This window comes from Parasteatoda tepidariorum, chromosome 2 (genome assembly GCF_982258835.1).
Source record: "Parasteatoda tepidariorum strain Cologne lab strain chromosome 2, Ptep-v5.0, whole genome shotgun sequence".
NCBI classification, from domain to species: Eukaryota; Metazoa; Arthropoda; class Arachnida; order Araneae; family Theridiidae; genus Parasteatoda; species Parasteatoda tepidariorum.
In genome coordinates, this window is record NC_141756.1 from 7,632,057 (window position 1) to 7,647,914 (window position 15,858).

At 28.4% G+C, this 15,858-nt stretch overlaps 1 protein-coding gene across 1 annotated transcript; it reads left to right on the plus strand.

The window, feature by feature from the left end:
- Nucleotides 1–1,898: 1,898 nt before the first annotated feature.
- On the plus strand, nt 1,899–7,477 carry LOC107437304 (uncharacterized protein C3orf38 homolog). The gene is made up of 3 exons (XM_043051388.3): nt 1,899–2,127; nt 5,051–5,235; nt 5,500–7,477. Exons 1-3 carry the CDS (start codon nt 2,004–2,006, stop codon nt 6,016–6,018), a joined length of 828 nt encoding a protein of 275 aa, XP_042907322.1. The 5' UTR covers nt 1,899–2,003; the 3' UTR covers nt 6,019–7,477.
- The last annotated feature ends 8,381 nt before the right edge of the window (nt 7,478–15,858 follow it).

Sequence of the window (15,858 nt, forward strand, 5' to 3'; positions counted from 1 at the left end):
TGAAAAGCGTTTATTTTTTTTTCTTTCCATCGGATTTGAATTTTTAACCCTCAAACCCTCAAAATATGAATGGCTGCCTTAACCAGGAAATTATATATTCCCAATAGCTAAATAGGTAAAATATCGAAATTTCGAACTTTTACAGCATTTTTTCAGTTTTCACGAATTTTAAGAATTTTACTGGACTTCTTGAAATATTTAAGCGAATCGAAATATTTTTGCACGCAAATGGAAAATCAGTTTATTCAAAAATAATTCCATACAAAAAGAACAATTTTTTTAAAATTGTTATTTTTCACTTTGCAATTTTTAAAAATTGCCAAAAATTTTTTAAAAAAATACTTATGCAAAAAAAAATTTATGCATATTAAAGTATATATAGTTCAGTTTGTAAAATACAAAATCTGAAAAGAACCTGTCGACTAGCTTCTAGGGAAATTAAAACTCAAAAGGTATAGATTTATTTTTTTCTTATTTATTTGCTTACTTCTGTTTGTGCATAGTAAATTTTTATGAAGCTTTTCATGTATTTCGTGAATAAATGTTTCGTTCCCCATAAAATAAGGTTTTTCTTTTCTCAAAATATATTTCACTTTTTTTTCTCAAACCCTTTTCTTACGTCGATTTTTCTATACAAAAATCCTTAAATTTTTTATTTCAACTACAAAAGGGAATAATATTTAATAGGGGAAATGCAAAAAATCTATTGAAGTTCTTCAAATCAATTCGGAGAAAAATGGGAAGAAAACATCAAAACCTGTTTAATTTCCGATTTGAAAAGAGATGAGTTTAAAAGTGCTTTCTAAAACCTCTTTTAAGTTTCATTGGGCAATCAATCAGGTTTTGATGTTTTTGCTATCCTCATCAGCGATTCAATACACGTCAATAACATAATTGTTTCTTCCTCAATCAACTATTAATTATCGATCCATAACGTGGGGACTTTTTAGCTTCATTTTTTGAAAGGATTTTAATTATGCTCAGACATTACGAAACCTTTTGCATAAATTTATCTTAATGTACCTCTTCACACTTCAAAAAAAAAATTTTGTTCATTAAGGAAATCCCTTTGTGATTTTGCAACCCATTGAGTACAGTAAAAAAAAAATTTACAATAATAAAATCACAAAAAATTACTCTTTCTTTAAAATTTAACATTTTTTTCCACAATATTTTTTAACAGAACAAACTATTCGCAATCGCAACGCTCGATGTAATGATTGCAACAACCAAGTATTAATCTTCACACCTTACCTCTTATCTTCTGATCAGTTGTCGGGGAATCTACTGCGATATTTTCCCCTTCCTTAATATTTTTTGCTTTTAATTGTCAAAACAATTTTCACAAATTTCCGCGGCACTTTTTATAATAATTTTGTTTATTGCAGTTTCGAGTTCTAAACAGTTGCCTACATTAGAAACTTTCAAGTTGTTTGAAAATCAAGACAAAAACTAACGTATTTCCTTCTGCTATGATGATCTACACTTAAATAGTGAAAGCATGCGAAGTGTTGAATTAGGTAAAGAGTTCTACTGTCCACCATCTGTAGCCCATTTCTATCGACGGAAATATAAAAAAAAAAAAGCAAATAGGAATCTAGAAGGAAAATTGTTTGTATTACTGAACACCAAGAAATCATTAACTGAAATATTAACATTAATAATATTTGTCAAAAGAAAATATTATTTCATATTTACTTCGGAGAACTATCTGTATTTTTCGTTTCATTCCATTTATTGAGCCGTTAGATGGAGCACATATTCTCATTTGTGGAAATGTTTGAAGTGATATGACGTCATTACTCATAATGTTTGTTTGCACTGTCAGAGCCTTACTTAGGCGTTTTAATACATATAACTAAGCTATAAGCAGTTTTAAATGTATTAAGTAAAACTTTGTTATTGGCTTCTGTTGCCAACTTTTGATCATGGACTAGATCGAAGACGAAGATAATATAAACATTTTGGTTTTTATCGTAATGTGACAAGTAAAGTCGAGAAAAATGCTAAGTCCTGCTGAAAAATATGGATTAGAGAACTTACTTGAGGAACTTGAAAGCGAGGACTTATTTTCTCTCTTTCATACTATTACAAAAGGACGAATTCGTGGGACTAAAAATCGCAGTGGTTTGTAACAATTTTATAAATATCAACAAATAATTGACACCATCTGAATTATTGAGAATTAATTTATGTTTATTCAAATATATGATTATATTTTGTTGTATAGGTGTGGAATTAATATTTATATTAAGGGAATTATAGTTTTGAGCAGAACAACAAACTATCTCTTTATATTCTAATTTTCTTTTATTGTTTTATCTCATTTTTTCAAGGAATTTTAAATAAATTAATTTAATTCAAAAATAGTTGAAATTAAATTATTTTGTTTTGCTGTTATAATTTTTAAGTTTTTTTTTTTTGTTGTTGTTTATTTTAAAGTCTTACTTCGTAAAATCTAAATTACAGCATCAAATTAATTTATAAATAGGATTGTTTAAAGAAAATAAAAGTTAAAAAGTAATAATAATAAATTTAATTGTATTGAAATAGGAAAGGATTCTGCAGAATCAGCACTTTTAGTAGTTCAACTTATTAGCTTAATGTTTCATAATAATTTGGCATAATTAATTATTGGAATGCTAGAATATATATTTCTAATGCTGGAATGTCTTCAAGGTCGCTGACAGAATAATATAAAAGGCGGTGCAGCCCTCTAACAATAAAAAAAAATTATTTATGTTGTTAATTTGTTGTTAATTTACGTCGCACTAGAGCTGCACAATGGGCTATTGGCGACGGTCTGGGAAACATCCCGGAGGATGATCCGAAGACATGCCATCACAATTTTGATCCTCTGCGGAGGGGATGGCACCCCCGCTTCGGTAGCCCGACGACCTGCGCGCGAAGTCGAGCAAATTATTTATGTATATATAGAAAAATAAAAATATTCTGTTATTGCATTTTGTTTTGTTATTACATATACTTTCATCTGTTAATTTTTTTCAACATACATTTCTTTATTGTTAACAAGATATTTTTTTTAAAAAAGTACGAATTTCTTGTACTTGCAAATTTTGCCACAAAAAACTGTATTGATAGCGCTAGCATAATTACTGACTTTGAAACACAAATAACTACAAACAGTAGTTTTGTATACTAGCGTGTTTGTGCACGCTTAACATTGGTACCTATTTATTGTGTTGATATACATACTTTGTATAAAGATGTGCTCTCACCGAATTTCATCACTGAAGCTACAACGTGGCACAAAATGTGGAGGAATAAAAAAAAATCTTATGAATCCCTTGAATACATCGATTTAGTTATTGAGGCCACATCGTTTTATTCCAGCTGTGGCGGAGGCAATCAAAATTAACCTATCTCTTCCAGCTACTACGTGCACTATTGAACTCACTTTTAATACAATCCGACGCATCAAAACATGGAATCGGTCAGCAATGTCTCACGAGAGATTAAGTAGTTTGTGCATGCTCAGTGTGCATAAGAAAAGAATCAAAGATGACTCAGAATTCATTGAAAAAGTTATAAACAGATTTGGACACCAAGACGATAACAATTCTTGTTTGATTAAACAATTTTTTAATTGTTTTGAATCAATAATTACTTAATTATATGTTTTTGAATAAAAAAATTTTATTGCAAAATTGTTTTTCTGTATCTCTTTAATTGTTTAAAAAAAAAGCCAGGGAGGTGCAAGTGCACCTCCCTGCCGGCACCCTTGAATGTCTTCTTTAAAGCAACTCTTTTATTACCGTATAATAGTGTATAGTTAAAGTATATTTATTCCGGGTGTGTAGCCAAATCTTTGAAGAAAAAACAAGCACCTGTTAAGTACTTTTTAAGCACTATATACTTTATCAAAATGCACAATAATTTCCACAAACTTTACATGATCATGATAAAATAACTAGTTTCTGACAAAGAACTCTTTTCTTGATTATATTAGCCGTTATAAAATGATCTAGATATTTTTCTCTTTGATATCAGAAGGTGGAAAATGAAGTCTGAAATTGAGAATATCTTGCAAAATGCTGCAGAGTTGCACATGACAGTGCAATAATCTCTTCGAACCCAGCTCAGTAGATGCACATGCAGACTTGCGAGTATTTCATCACACATGTAAAATTATTGGCGCTTTCATACGCTATGGCTCGACAGTATGCCGAATTGAATTGTGAAAACATTGAATAGAACAATATGAAAAGCACGCTTTTGCATAATCTGTAGCAAAAATCGACATGGTAACGAAAAAAAATCTTTTTTGAAAAGTGAAAATTAAGCACTTTTTAAAAACACCCAATGAAAAAAGCACCTTTAAGGGCTTTTAAATAACGGAAATCGAAAATAAGCACCTTTTAAAAACGCTACACACCGTGTTATTAAATAAAAGACCCACAATTTGCACATAAAAATTAAAATAGAATAGTTATATATTTACCAGTACATAAGGGCAATATTCTTAATTTTTGCCAGTTTTTTAAGTGGAAGATTTATTCCATTTTTTTTCTACCAAACATATACCTATAAATATTTTCTCTTTTGATTGCAAGGATTTATATTATTATGTTCAATATTTTTAGTATGAGAGTGAAGTGAAAATATTGGCTGCCATTGTAACTTTTATAACCAATAACAAGAGTAACAGCTCTTCAACCTTTTCATAGGATAAATTTAAAATTAGCATTTCTTACCTGAATATAATGAACTGGTATGACACCTAATTTCAGAAAACTTCCATCCCAATTATAGAAAATAACATATCAATTATTATTTTCTTTGTAGTAGAGTTACTTACACTTAATAATGCCTGTAATCATTTAGTTGATAACTAAAGTCACCAAATATTGTTGCTAATATTCTTATATTGTAATATTTTATCATAAAAACTTAAATATTATTGACATCTTAAAATTATTTTTGTTGACTGTATAAAAATTGTTTATTTGTTATATGCATTAAAATTAGAACAGTTGCTGTTTATCTACACATCACATTAAAAACTAATTTCTTTGTCAAATTTTTTTAGAGGCCATCACAACAATTCTATCTTGCATTGAAAAACCAACTGAGGTTTTAAAGAGGCAAAAAATTACGATAAAAGTTTTATCATCCTACTTAAGAAAGCTTTGTGGATCCATTTCTTTAGATAATTCTAGACTGGAGCTTATAGACAGGTGCTTACAAGAATGGAAGAGTACAGATACTTCACGGGTAAGTAATCATTAATTTTCTCAAATACAAGGGAAAGTAATCAATAATTTTATTTAATACACGGGGAAGTAATCATCATTCAATAAATTGTGTTGTTAAGAAAAATGTATCGACATAATATTAAAAAAATATGCTTTTACAGTTTATATATTTTCTGCCTCTTTTTTTTTAATGAATTATTTTCATTCACTTTACTCATTTCTTATACAAATCTGTTATGATTTGATTCCAAAAACTCACAAATAATATTTATAACTATTTTAGGCCATGGATTGTTGGGAGCCAGAGAAGGAAGAAACAGAAACTCCTTCTAAATCAGTAATTCCTACAAAACAAGAAAGTTCGTTAGATGAGCAATTATTCGGAGTTCGATTTATCAAATGGTTCTTTCCACTTCTCAATCAACTTCAAGACTTTGGTGTGGAACATTTTTGGCAAGATGCCATGCTTAAAGCTTATATTGTCTCGCCTTTTGAAAATGAGGATCTTGATATTGGTAGTGATTGCAATACTGTCAATTTCCTAACCAATCTAATAGCTCATTACAAATTCTCTTTTCTTCCCAATGACTCATCAGTGCAATGCAAGCAAGAAGCTCATGGTTTGATCAAGATAAGTGTTAAAGGCACTGTGCACCAACATAATAACAACCCTATAGGGCTGTTTGAATTCTTGTTTGGGCTCATTCGAAACCCAGAGTATGAAAATAATTATAAAATAAAGCAAGTTCTTTTATCTATGAATGTGAACGTAGCTTTCAAAAATTTGTTACCATCAACGTAATAATTGAAATTTTATTGATGACTGAAAGTATCAGAACTATGAATATTCCTTTTTTAATCTCACAGTGATTACAATTCTGTCAACTTCCTAACCAGTCTAATAGCTCATTACAAATTTTTTTTTTTTTTTTCCCAATGACTCATCAGTTCAATGCAAGCAAAAAGCTTGTGGTTTGATCAAGATTAGTGTTTAAGGCACTGTGCACCAACATAATAGCAACCCAATAGGACTCTTTGAATTTTTGTTTGGGCTCATTCGAAACCCAGAGTATGAAAATAATTATAAAATAAAACACGAGTCCTTTTATCTATGAATGCGATCGTAGCTTTTAAAAATTTGTTACCATCACGGTAATAATCAAAATTTTATTGATGACTGAAAGAATCAGAACTATAAGTGTTAATTTTTTTAATGTCATAAGCCATGACAAAGAATATTAAATTTCCTATATTAATTGAATTAATATATATGCAATTTATTAGACTGCTTATTATTTTGCAAAGTTTTAATTAATGTAATGAGTGCAGTGTTCACAAAAGGACCACCTGACTAACTTCTCATTTAATGATCAGATTTTCACATGATAAATTTTTTTTTGCACATTTAGATAAACAAGTTTGATAATTGTGTGCCAGAACTTTTTATTTTGCTTAACTAATTTCAGAGGACATAGTTATTGAAACTTTCAGCCACTCTTTTGGCCTAACTATAGAGACCATATTTTTCTAATCGTAATTATTGAAAAATCTGAATCTGTAAGGATAAAATTTGGTACCCACTTTGTAACTTAAAATGTCATTTCCAATAACAACTTAAAATCTTTTCAGCTCATGAGGTTATCATCCAGTGCATAAAAATTTAATAATTCTATTTAAAGTATGTTCTATTTTCTTTTTTGACTTTTATGAAATATACTCATAAAAATAGCAATGCAGTAAAAAATTATAATAATGCATAATAATAAAAATAATAATGCAGTAAAAATATTTCACATATATTTTCTTTAAAGTATTCATCATAGTGACTTGAAACTTTATTTCTATGTTTATGCAAAAATAGTGTTTTTTTTTTTTTTTTTAATTTGTTGAAAAAATGTTGAATTTGTTTTGATAAAAAATTCTATGTAACATAAAAATTCATTGTTATTTTCCAAATTTTTTTCATTGTTTTAAGTGTTCAATGTGTAATTAAAAGTTATTGTGTCTTAAGTTGAAGTTGTTTAATTGATTATACAATTAAAAGAAAGTTGATAGTTAAATGAAAATAACTGACTGGACTTTCAATTCTCAGTTTTACAAGTTTAAGCTGTCTCATAATTATTCACATATTCTGTATATAAAATTTTCCAATTAAGATAAATGGAACCAGCAGGGCTTTTTTTATATTTTATATTCTTCAAATTTAGATTTTTTCTGTAGTAACAATAATTGTTCCTATAATTAAAAGTTAAAATAACCTATCATAATTTGTCATTTACTTAATAGTTACATGAACACATCAAAACTAAAGACATTTAGTTTTATATGTTTAGGATTCACACCAGCATAGTGACACAGTGGCAATTGGTTTCAAGTAATTAACAAATATCCTCAAAATCTTATTCATGGACGATAAATATGTTCCTTTCTTTGAAATATTCACGTATTTAGTTATTTTTCTTGTATTTAAAAAAAAATCTTGATATTGTAAATCAGGCATGCATCTATTGCAATATTGCCAAAAAAGTTATTGAAAAAAATTTGTGGATTTACAAAAAAAATTTTTGCATATCAAATCCATTGATAACTGATTACTCTAATGCATGATGCAAAATTCATATGTCTGAATTATATTATCAACAAAAAAAAAATCATGTTAAAATCTGTAGCCATTAACTTCTGAAAAATTAATTGACAAAATCTCCTAAAATTGCAATGGTTTTGTAATTAAAAATCATGTTAAAATCTGTAGCCATTAACTTCTGAAAAATTAATTGACAAAATCTCCTAAAATTGCAATGGTTTTGTAATTAAAAACATTGGGAATTCGTAAACATGTAGAAATCTGTTGTGCTAAATGCTGAAAAGGTTTTTGGAAACTGGGAGGATTACAGTAAAATCCTTGCAAGTTGAGCATCTCTATAAAGTTATTTTAAAAAATAACTCTAATGTGGGATTAATGTATCATAATCGTGCTGTAACTATATTGTTAAAAAAAAAGAAAAAAAACGTTTTAAGGACTATACGAATATAATCATAAGTGTTTAGAATATTTTAAAATTGAAATATGCTGTTCTTGCATAAACATAGGCAGTTATGTACCATGAAATATATGTATAATGTGTGTCTCTTTATAATTTAAATTTCATTACATATGTCCACTGTATATTTTATGATCACTAAATGAAAAATTAAATTATCCTTTTAAAGTGCAAAATTTTTATAGCTGATGTGAGCTCTGCATATGTTGCATATATTTAAAGTATAATATTTATCCCATATTAAATAAAAATCTGTGGTCTGTGTTTGCAAAATGTGTACTGAGAGGTAAATGAAATGTATTTTTTTTTCTATTTTTTATGCAAGTCAAAATAAAATAACTTATAAGTTATTTTCACTCACTAACTTAAGGAAATCATTAAAAATATGATCATCTATTAGGTATATTATAATGTTAGCAAAATAGTTCGAATAAAACTAATATTTGCTTTAAGTTTTTTTTTTAATGATATTTGAGCTTAAAGCTTCAACTGTCACAAGGTCTTGTTAATCCCTTGTAGTGACAAGAAACGAAATTCTCTATCAAGAAGGAGATAAATCCTTTAAGTTACTTATTGTAATGTTAATGAATTGAAAGTATATTTGTGTTTCAATAAACTATATCTTTGTTAATAACTAGTAGTGACAAGAAACGAAATTCTCTATCAAGAACGAGATAAATCCTTTAAGTTACTTATTATAATGTTAATGAATTGAAAGTATATTTGTGTTTCAATAAACTATATCTTTGTTAATAACTTTTGACTAATTAATTATGATTCTTAACATAAAACTTCTACCAAATAAAACTTTCTCACTTGCGCAATTTTGATTGAAAACAATTTGAGTTGAAACAATGTAGTAAGTGTTGATGTGTCATAATGACCACTCTTAATATAGTTTCAGAATCTATTTAAAATATATTATAAAGAGTAAACTGTAAGATGGAAAGCAGAAAATGGTCTCTAAACTCAGATCGTTAATTATTTAATCAAGAAGAATAAAAGAGGGATTGAAATTATTAAAAAAAGTTTGCTTATTAAAACTGGAATTTTCTTTTGAAATTGTCTCTAAAAGCTTTATCCTTAAATAACCTGTATTTAGATTACTTTAATCACTCCTTTGCTCTTTTCAACCTCCAAGTACCAATACCATTTGTGACTGTGCATAGTTTATTTCTTTCAAGTATTCTAAAAATATATGTTGAAAGTGGTCATTACGAAACAACTAGTGTGTAATGAAAACATTAAATGCTGAAAAATACAGAGGTAAAATTGCAAGGATATATTGCTGTGCAATAAAGTAGCCTTTAAGAATCAAATGAACTAAGAAGGCTTCAAATCTCATTTGATTTACTATTAGAAAACAAAACCTTACTGTTTACTCACCATTGCTTCACAATCATTTTTCTTGCTGTTAACAGAGAGAATTTTATTAAAATTAAAAACTGTACGGTTAGCAGATCCTTAAGTTTTTTATTGTATTAACATAGATTTAGTTTCTAATTCCCGCCTGATTTACTAGATTTAATAGAATTTGAAACTTTGTATTTTCCTCTTTGCATTCTCAAAAACTCTATAACAAATCTTCAATGTAAATAAATCTGAAAAATTAATAAACTTGGAGCCTAGAACTTACTTCAGATTCCAAACTCATTTGAGAATATCAGATGTTAAAAAAAAAATATATATATATATATGTATATTAATTTTTTTTTAGAACTGTGTTGAGGATTTGAAAAGTTACAACTCTGAAACTTATTTACTAGATTCAATAGAATTCGAAACTGTATTTTTTCATGTCTGATATTGCATTCTCCAATTTTGAAATTTTCAAGTCTGAACCATTATTTATTTTTTTTAGATATTTGTTTGAGTTGGTACTAGCACTTTGAAGCTTTATTTATTTATTATTATCTTTTTTTTTTTTGGCAAGTGAGAGTTTGTATATTTTAAGCAAACTGAGATATTTGAATTTGCAGAACGCCTGGCAGTGGCGTCTCTCTGTGACGAAGAGATTTTCATGCCGCGGTTCTTGGACGGCTATTTCGGTGTTAACAGCGCACTCTATGTGACTCTTGTCATTCGAAAGTTTCTTCCTCTGAGTTATGCATCACTAGGGCAGGAGGCAAAAAACCTATTGGCGATTGCAACACTCGAATACGCCATCTGGGGAGAGACCGGTTTCATGCCTTTAGCCCTTCTCTCCTTTTCAGTTGTATAGGAATGTACTACGATATTTTCCCTTTTCTTAATATTTTTCCTTTTCATTTAATAAAAATATTTTTTAAAATTTCCGTGATACTTTTCTTTAGAACTATGTTTAATGTAGTTTTCAGTTCCATATAGTTTTCCAAGTTAGAAGATTTTAATCTATAGGAAAATCAAGAAAGAATCTAACGTACTTCCTTCCTCTATGACTTTCCACACGCTAATGGGGAAAGCATGTGAAGTGTTGCCATAGGAAAAGAGTTCTGCTCTACGCCACCTGCAGACCATTTCGATGGCCAATCCGTCCCGTTACAGTGGTGCAATGACGAATTGTGAGACGAACCTCTGCTAGAGTGGTCAGACACAATACCTACCTCTAGGGTTCCGATTAGTCACCTGAACCGAGCTGCTATTTTTTTCTGCTTTTCAAAGTTTAGAATTTTTAAAGGAGTTGAGGGCTCGATATTTGAAAACTCTATGCTCGACTCGTCTGAAAAATAAAAAGAGATATAATTGATAGTCTGTGTCTGAGTTGGACCGTAAGCCTCAGGTTCCAAACTCAAAAATTCCAACTAGCTGCTTAAGTCTCTAATAATATGTTTGGAAAAAAAAATTTAAAACTTTTCAAACATATTATTAGCAGGTCGGCATTAAACTTGGACTTGAATTCTTTACCCTGACAAGAGTTGGATTCAGATTAGGAAAAATGCTAAGTTTCGAATCCTATTGAATCTAGCCAGTTAGTTTGAGAGTTGAACTTTGAAAATTTTCGAAACATTAATTCTTTTTCAAAAAAATTTCTTTATCTGAAATCTCAAATGAGTTGGAAGTGTCAAATTACGGATGTCAACGTCATGTTCCGCAAGTTCTTCTCCAGTGAATGGAAGTTTTATCATGCTTCCCTCGCTTTCGACGAATTCGTGAGAGCCATGGGCGATGGATTCGGCGTTGGGGCTGAAGCATTGGGAAATCGGGTGCCGGTGCCATCAATTTCTTATCAGGCGACGAGAACTCTTTTGGCGACTGAAATTATAATTTGGTGATTCGAGGTCAAATCTCCGAAAAAAGGTCAAAAACCCGATTGGAAAATCTACTCGATTCCAATTAAAATTGTCAAAAAATGAATAATAATACAAATTTTTTTGTTACAGAGATGCCAACTTGCTCCGGACAGCAAATATATATTTTGAAGTGGTAGTTTATCAATTGTGATTCTTGGTTTAATAAATTCAATTTAGATTTTTATCTACCACTATTTCTAAATAATTCATAGGCTTATATAATTCATCACTTTATAGTACTTATGTCATGCTATACCTTTTAAAAAGCAAGAAAATATAGTCAAATATTTGCAAAATTTACTTTGTATTTATTTACCGTTTTTGTAATTATTTTGGTGTGTCCGGAGCAGTTGGGATCTCTGAATTTTTTAAAAAAAAATGATTTTTTAGCTTTTTTTTTAAAAAAAATATCAATTGTGAAATAGAGGATGGGAAGCTGGAACTTTGGTCAGAAATTAGGTTGGGGGAGGAAAACGAATGTGAATGGACCTTTATTTATTTATTCTTTATCTCAGATCTGGATGAGTTTCAGATTTTCGAATCTCTAACAATTTCCAGTTTTAGACAGAAATCTCGAATGGCTTTCAGAGATTTAAGTCTGGCAATGGGTTCGAGAAGACTCAACTGAAAATTGAGTTTCTGATTTTCGAATCTCTAACAATTTCCAGAGTTTTAGACAGAAATCTCTAATGGTTTTCAGAGATTTAAGTTTGGCAATGGGTTCGACAAGACTTAACTGAAAATTGATAAGACGTTACCATGGACAGAGTTACTGGTAAACCATAAGTTTGTTTTTTTTTAAAGTTTCGTTTCTCAGATCTTTCTGAGTTTCAAAATCTCCAACAGTTTTAGACAGAAATGCCGAATCTCTAATGGCTTATGGAGATTTAGGTCTGGTGATGGGTTCGAGAAGATTCAACTAACAGAATATCCAAAAATGATGTTTTTCAACACTCGTAAACATTTTTGACCTACTGTAACTGTTTTAATATTATATTTCAAATGTAACCCCTACTTCATCCCAAAATAAAATACAACTCGTGTGTTTAAAAATAAGACTAATTTGATTATGTGAAATAACTGCTGAGTATTTCATCTTTATTCTTAAAACAACTATTTATTACAATCACATTTCTTTTTTCAAAACTTCATGCAAACGCAAACACCATAAAACCTATAGTTATAACAAAATTGAGAAATACAAAACACACACATACATATATAACAATTTGGCAAGGAAAAGGCCTCCAGTTTTGAAAATTCATGACATTTAATTTTCGTTTTATTACAATAGCCAAAACATTACTACAGTTGCTTTTTAAACTGAAATTTTTGTATCGTTGCACCTCTTCTGATAGATATATCCTTCAATTTGGTGTTCTTGATTTCAGATTGGTTAATATCACTAGTACTGAGTTTTTTTTTTTTTTTTAAATATCTATTAACTCTTTTGCAGTCCTTTCAATTAGAAAATAATCTTCTTACTCGCAAGCTGCCAGATAGTAAATATCTTCTATATTATTTGATAGAAATGAAGTCACTAGATAGTTAAATAATGTAAGAACATTGAAGCTAATATAAAAATATAATTTTACAAAATTTCCTAGTAATCAACTGTATACTGTACTTTGAAAATAAAATAAACTTCGATTAATTTGGGTAAATAATTATTTTATATCATAAATTATATAAAGACAAAAGAAACTAAACATAAACAGCAAGACCGATTTGAGGTAACTGAATTTTAGTGTATGAAACGAATATTTCCCATACAACATTGAACATAAAATTTAGTATGTTTTCTGATTGAAAGCCTGTCGCTAAAACTTATTTACTTCTTTTCTCTCATATTGTGTTACTATAGTAATTGTCACTTTGATATACCTATTAAGATTATTTTGAGTTTAATAGGAGAGACACATAAGCCCAGTTCAGCCTGTATAATACCCTCATCACAACCAAAATTTGTCTACAAATCCAATAATGCATATAAAATTTACTAAACTACAAAATAGGCTTGGACTAGCATTATTGGATTTTAATACATGACGGTAAAGTTTGTATTTACAAATGTCAAGTGGATATCAGCAAAACACATACTGCAGTTTGTATAATACAACAAAAATATATAGTCGAAATATAAACACAATGCAGCAAGATTTCTGTAACCAGATGAGAAAGATAAATTTTCAAAACTAGATGCCATGAAGGACATGAGTTTACATACACAAATAATGCAGGGAGTAAAAACACTTATATTGCTTTAAAGCAAAGGTGTTCTAAGCAATTTAAATTTACATTATTGTCTTATAAAAAGTATGCAGAGATTCTACTATATACTGATAAACACTGTGTATAAACATTATAATTTACAACAAGGAATTATAAAAAACACTTAATCCAAAACATCTTAATATAGATCTTCAAATTTCAAGTGTACTTTAAAGAATTAAATATTTAGTATACAAGAAATTTTTCATTTGCTAAGCTTTACTTTTTAAAACTATTAACAACACTTTGCTTTAATGAGTACACGATTTTGTTATCACTTGCTTCAGACCTATGAAATATTAACAATCATAATATATTTAAAGGTACTTCTTATTAAATTTCTTTCTTTTTTGCATATAATTTTGAGCTGCACTCTTATTATTATTTGTTGGTTTAAATATGTTCATTACAAGAGAGAATTTTAAAGATGCAAAACCAAATGCTGCATTTACATAATTGAGGTACTCAATTATTTCAATTAGTTATTTCAATTAATTACTTATTTCAATTTTTTTTTTAAAAAACCTTAATTTTAATTATTTATAATATGAAAAAATAATCTATATTTAACAACAAGTAAGCATCTTGTTATTTGTTACTTTTCGAGATATCTATTATACTTTCAAATGATTGATGTCCTTGACTTCATTGTGTGACCTGTCTGAAATCATAATAGGAAGTACCCATGTACATATTTTATGCTTTCAAAATATTAAGTAACATCTAAGTACACAGACAAAAAGTACTTTGATATACAGCAAAACTTTTTTTTTCAAAAACATTCAAAGCAGTGAAGTAATTTCCTAATATATCTTTTTACATTAATTTACTTGTTATTTACAAACATGTTTCCTTTTTGAAAGATTTTTCATTTTATTTTCAAACGTAAATTTGTTTTCTAAGAATACAATATTAATAAATATATATTTTTATGTTTTCAAACGAACAGAGAAAGTTTCATTTAACTTTAAACACATCCAAAATTTATCAAAGGTAATCAACCACACTAAACTAGAGCCTTGAAAAGAATGTGTATATTATGATAGCTATGTTTTGCAAAATATTTTACACTGAATATTAAATTTTTTCTCCGTTTATAACATTAAGAAAACTAGAGAGAATGTTAATAAAATCTAAAGCCCATTTAGCAAAACAGTTGTAGCATATATATCAATTATGCATTGATGATTTGATAATTTAACATGAAAAAACAACCCATTATTTCCCATTCCACCTACTGATCCATTTTAAAGCAATCAAACGTATAATTCTTTTATTATTGTTCTTTTTAAAGCAATCAAACTCATCAATTTTTTAATATTCACAAATCTACATCTTTAATTTTGCTTGTTAAGAGAAATACACACAGCAATATTCAGCATTAAAGATCAATAAATGGTTAATTGCATTCTCAGGGGTTTATCCAGGTCGAATTTACTACCGGTTAGCGGTACCTTCACAAATTCAACTTTAGGAAAAATGGTAGTTTCACAAATTCACCTTTAGGAAAAACGGTGGTTTCACAAAGTACTTTTTCTTAAAATTTTATTTTTGTATCCCTTACGAAACAATAAATTCATATTTTTACCATATTTTTGTGTTGATTTTTTAATATAATTTGTAATTTTTCGAAATTATGTCTAAATTTTCAGAAAATAGGTACCTCTCAGAAAAACCTAGACAGACCCCTGATTCTATATCATACCAAAGCACATTTGTTTATCAAATTTGTTCGTTCTTATGATAATGTATAATTTGTAACACAGCAGATGGTGTTCTACTTTAAATCTTCAATGTTTGCTGAGCAGCATTTGTACTTAATTAGTTTTTATAAATTAAATAGAATTTATGTTCAAGCATTTTTTAACAATTTCATTGCAAACAAAAAGAGAAAAATTTAATTTGAAAATTTTGACAAATTAAAATAAAAAGTAAAAATCTGCAGAATCTCTTTTAAATACAAAATGTTTAATTTAAAAAAGTAAAATACAAATTGTTAATCTATTTTTAAAATATTTTTAATATACTAGAAAATATGCCCCTTGAAATATTTGCTCCAAC

What these genes read in the sequence shown, in the direction of transcription:
- LOC107437304 (XM_043051388.3), top strand. Translation starts at nt 2,004, where the DNA reads ATGCTAAGTCCTGCTGAAAAATATGGATTAGAGAACTTACTTGAGGAA. An exon ending in TGGGACTAAAAATCGCAGTG is followed by an intron (nt 2,128 to 5,050) that starts GTTTGTAACAAT and finishes AAATTTTTTTAG; the next exon opens with AGGCCATCACAACAATTCTA. An exon ending in AGAGTACAGATACTTCACGG is followed by an intron (nt 5,236 to 5,499) that starts GTAAGTAATCAT and finishes TAACTATTTTAG; the next exon opens with GCCATGGATTGTTGGGAGCC.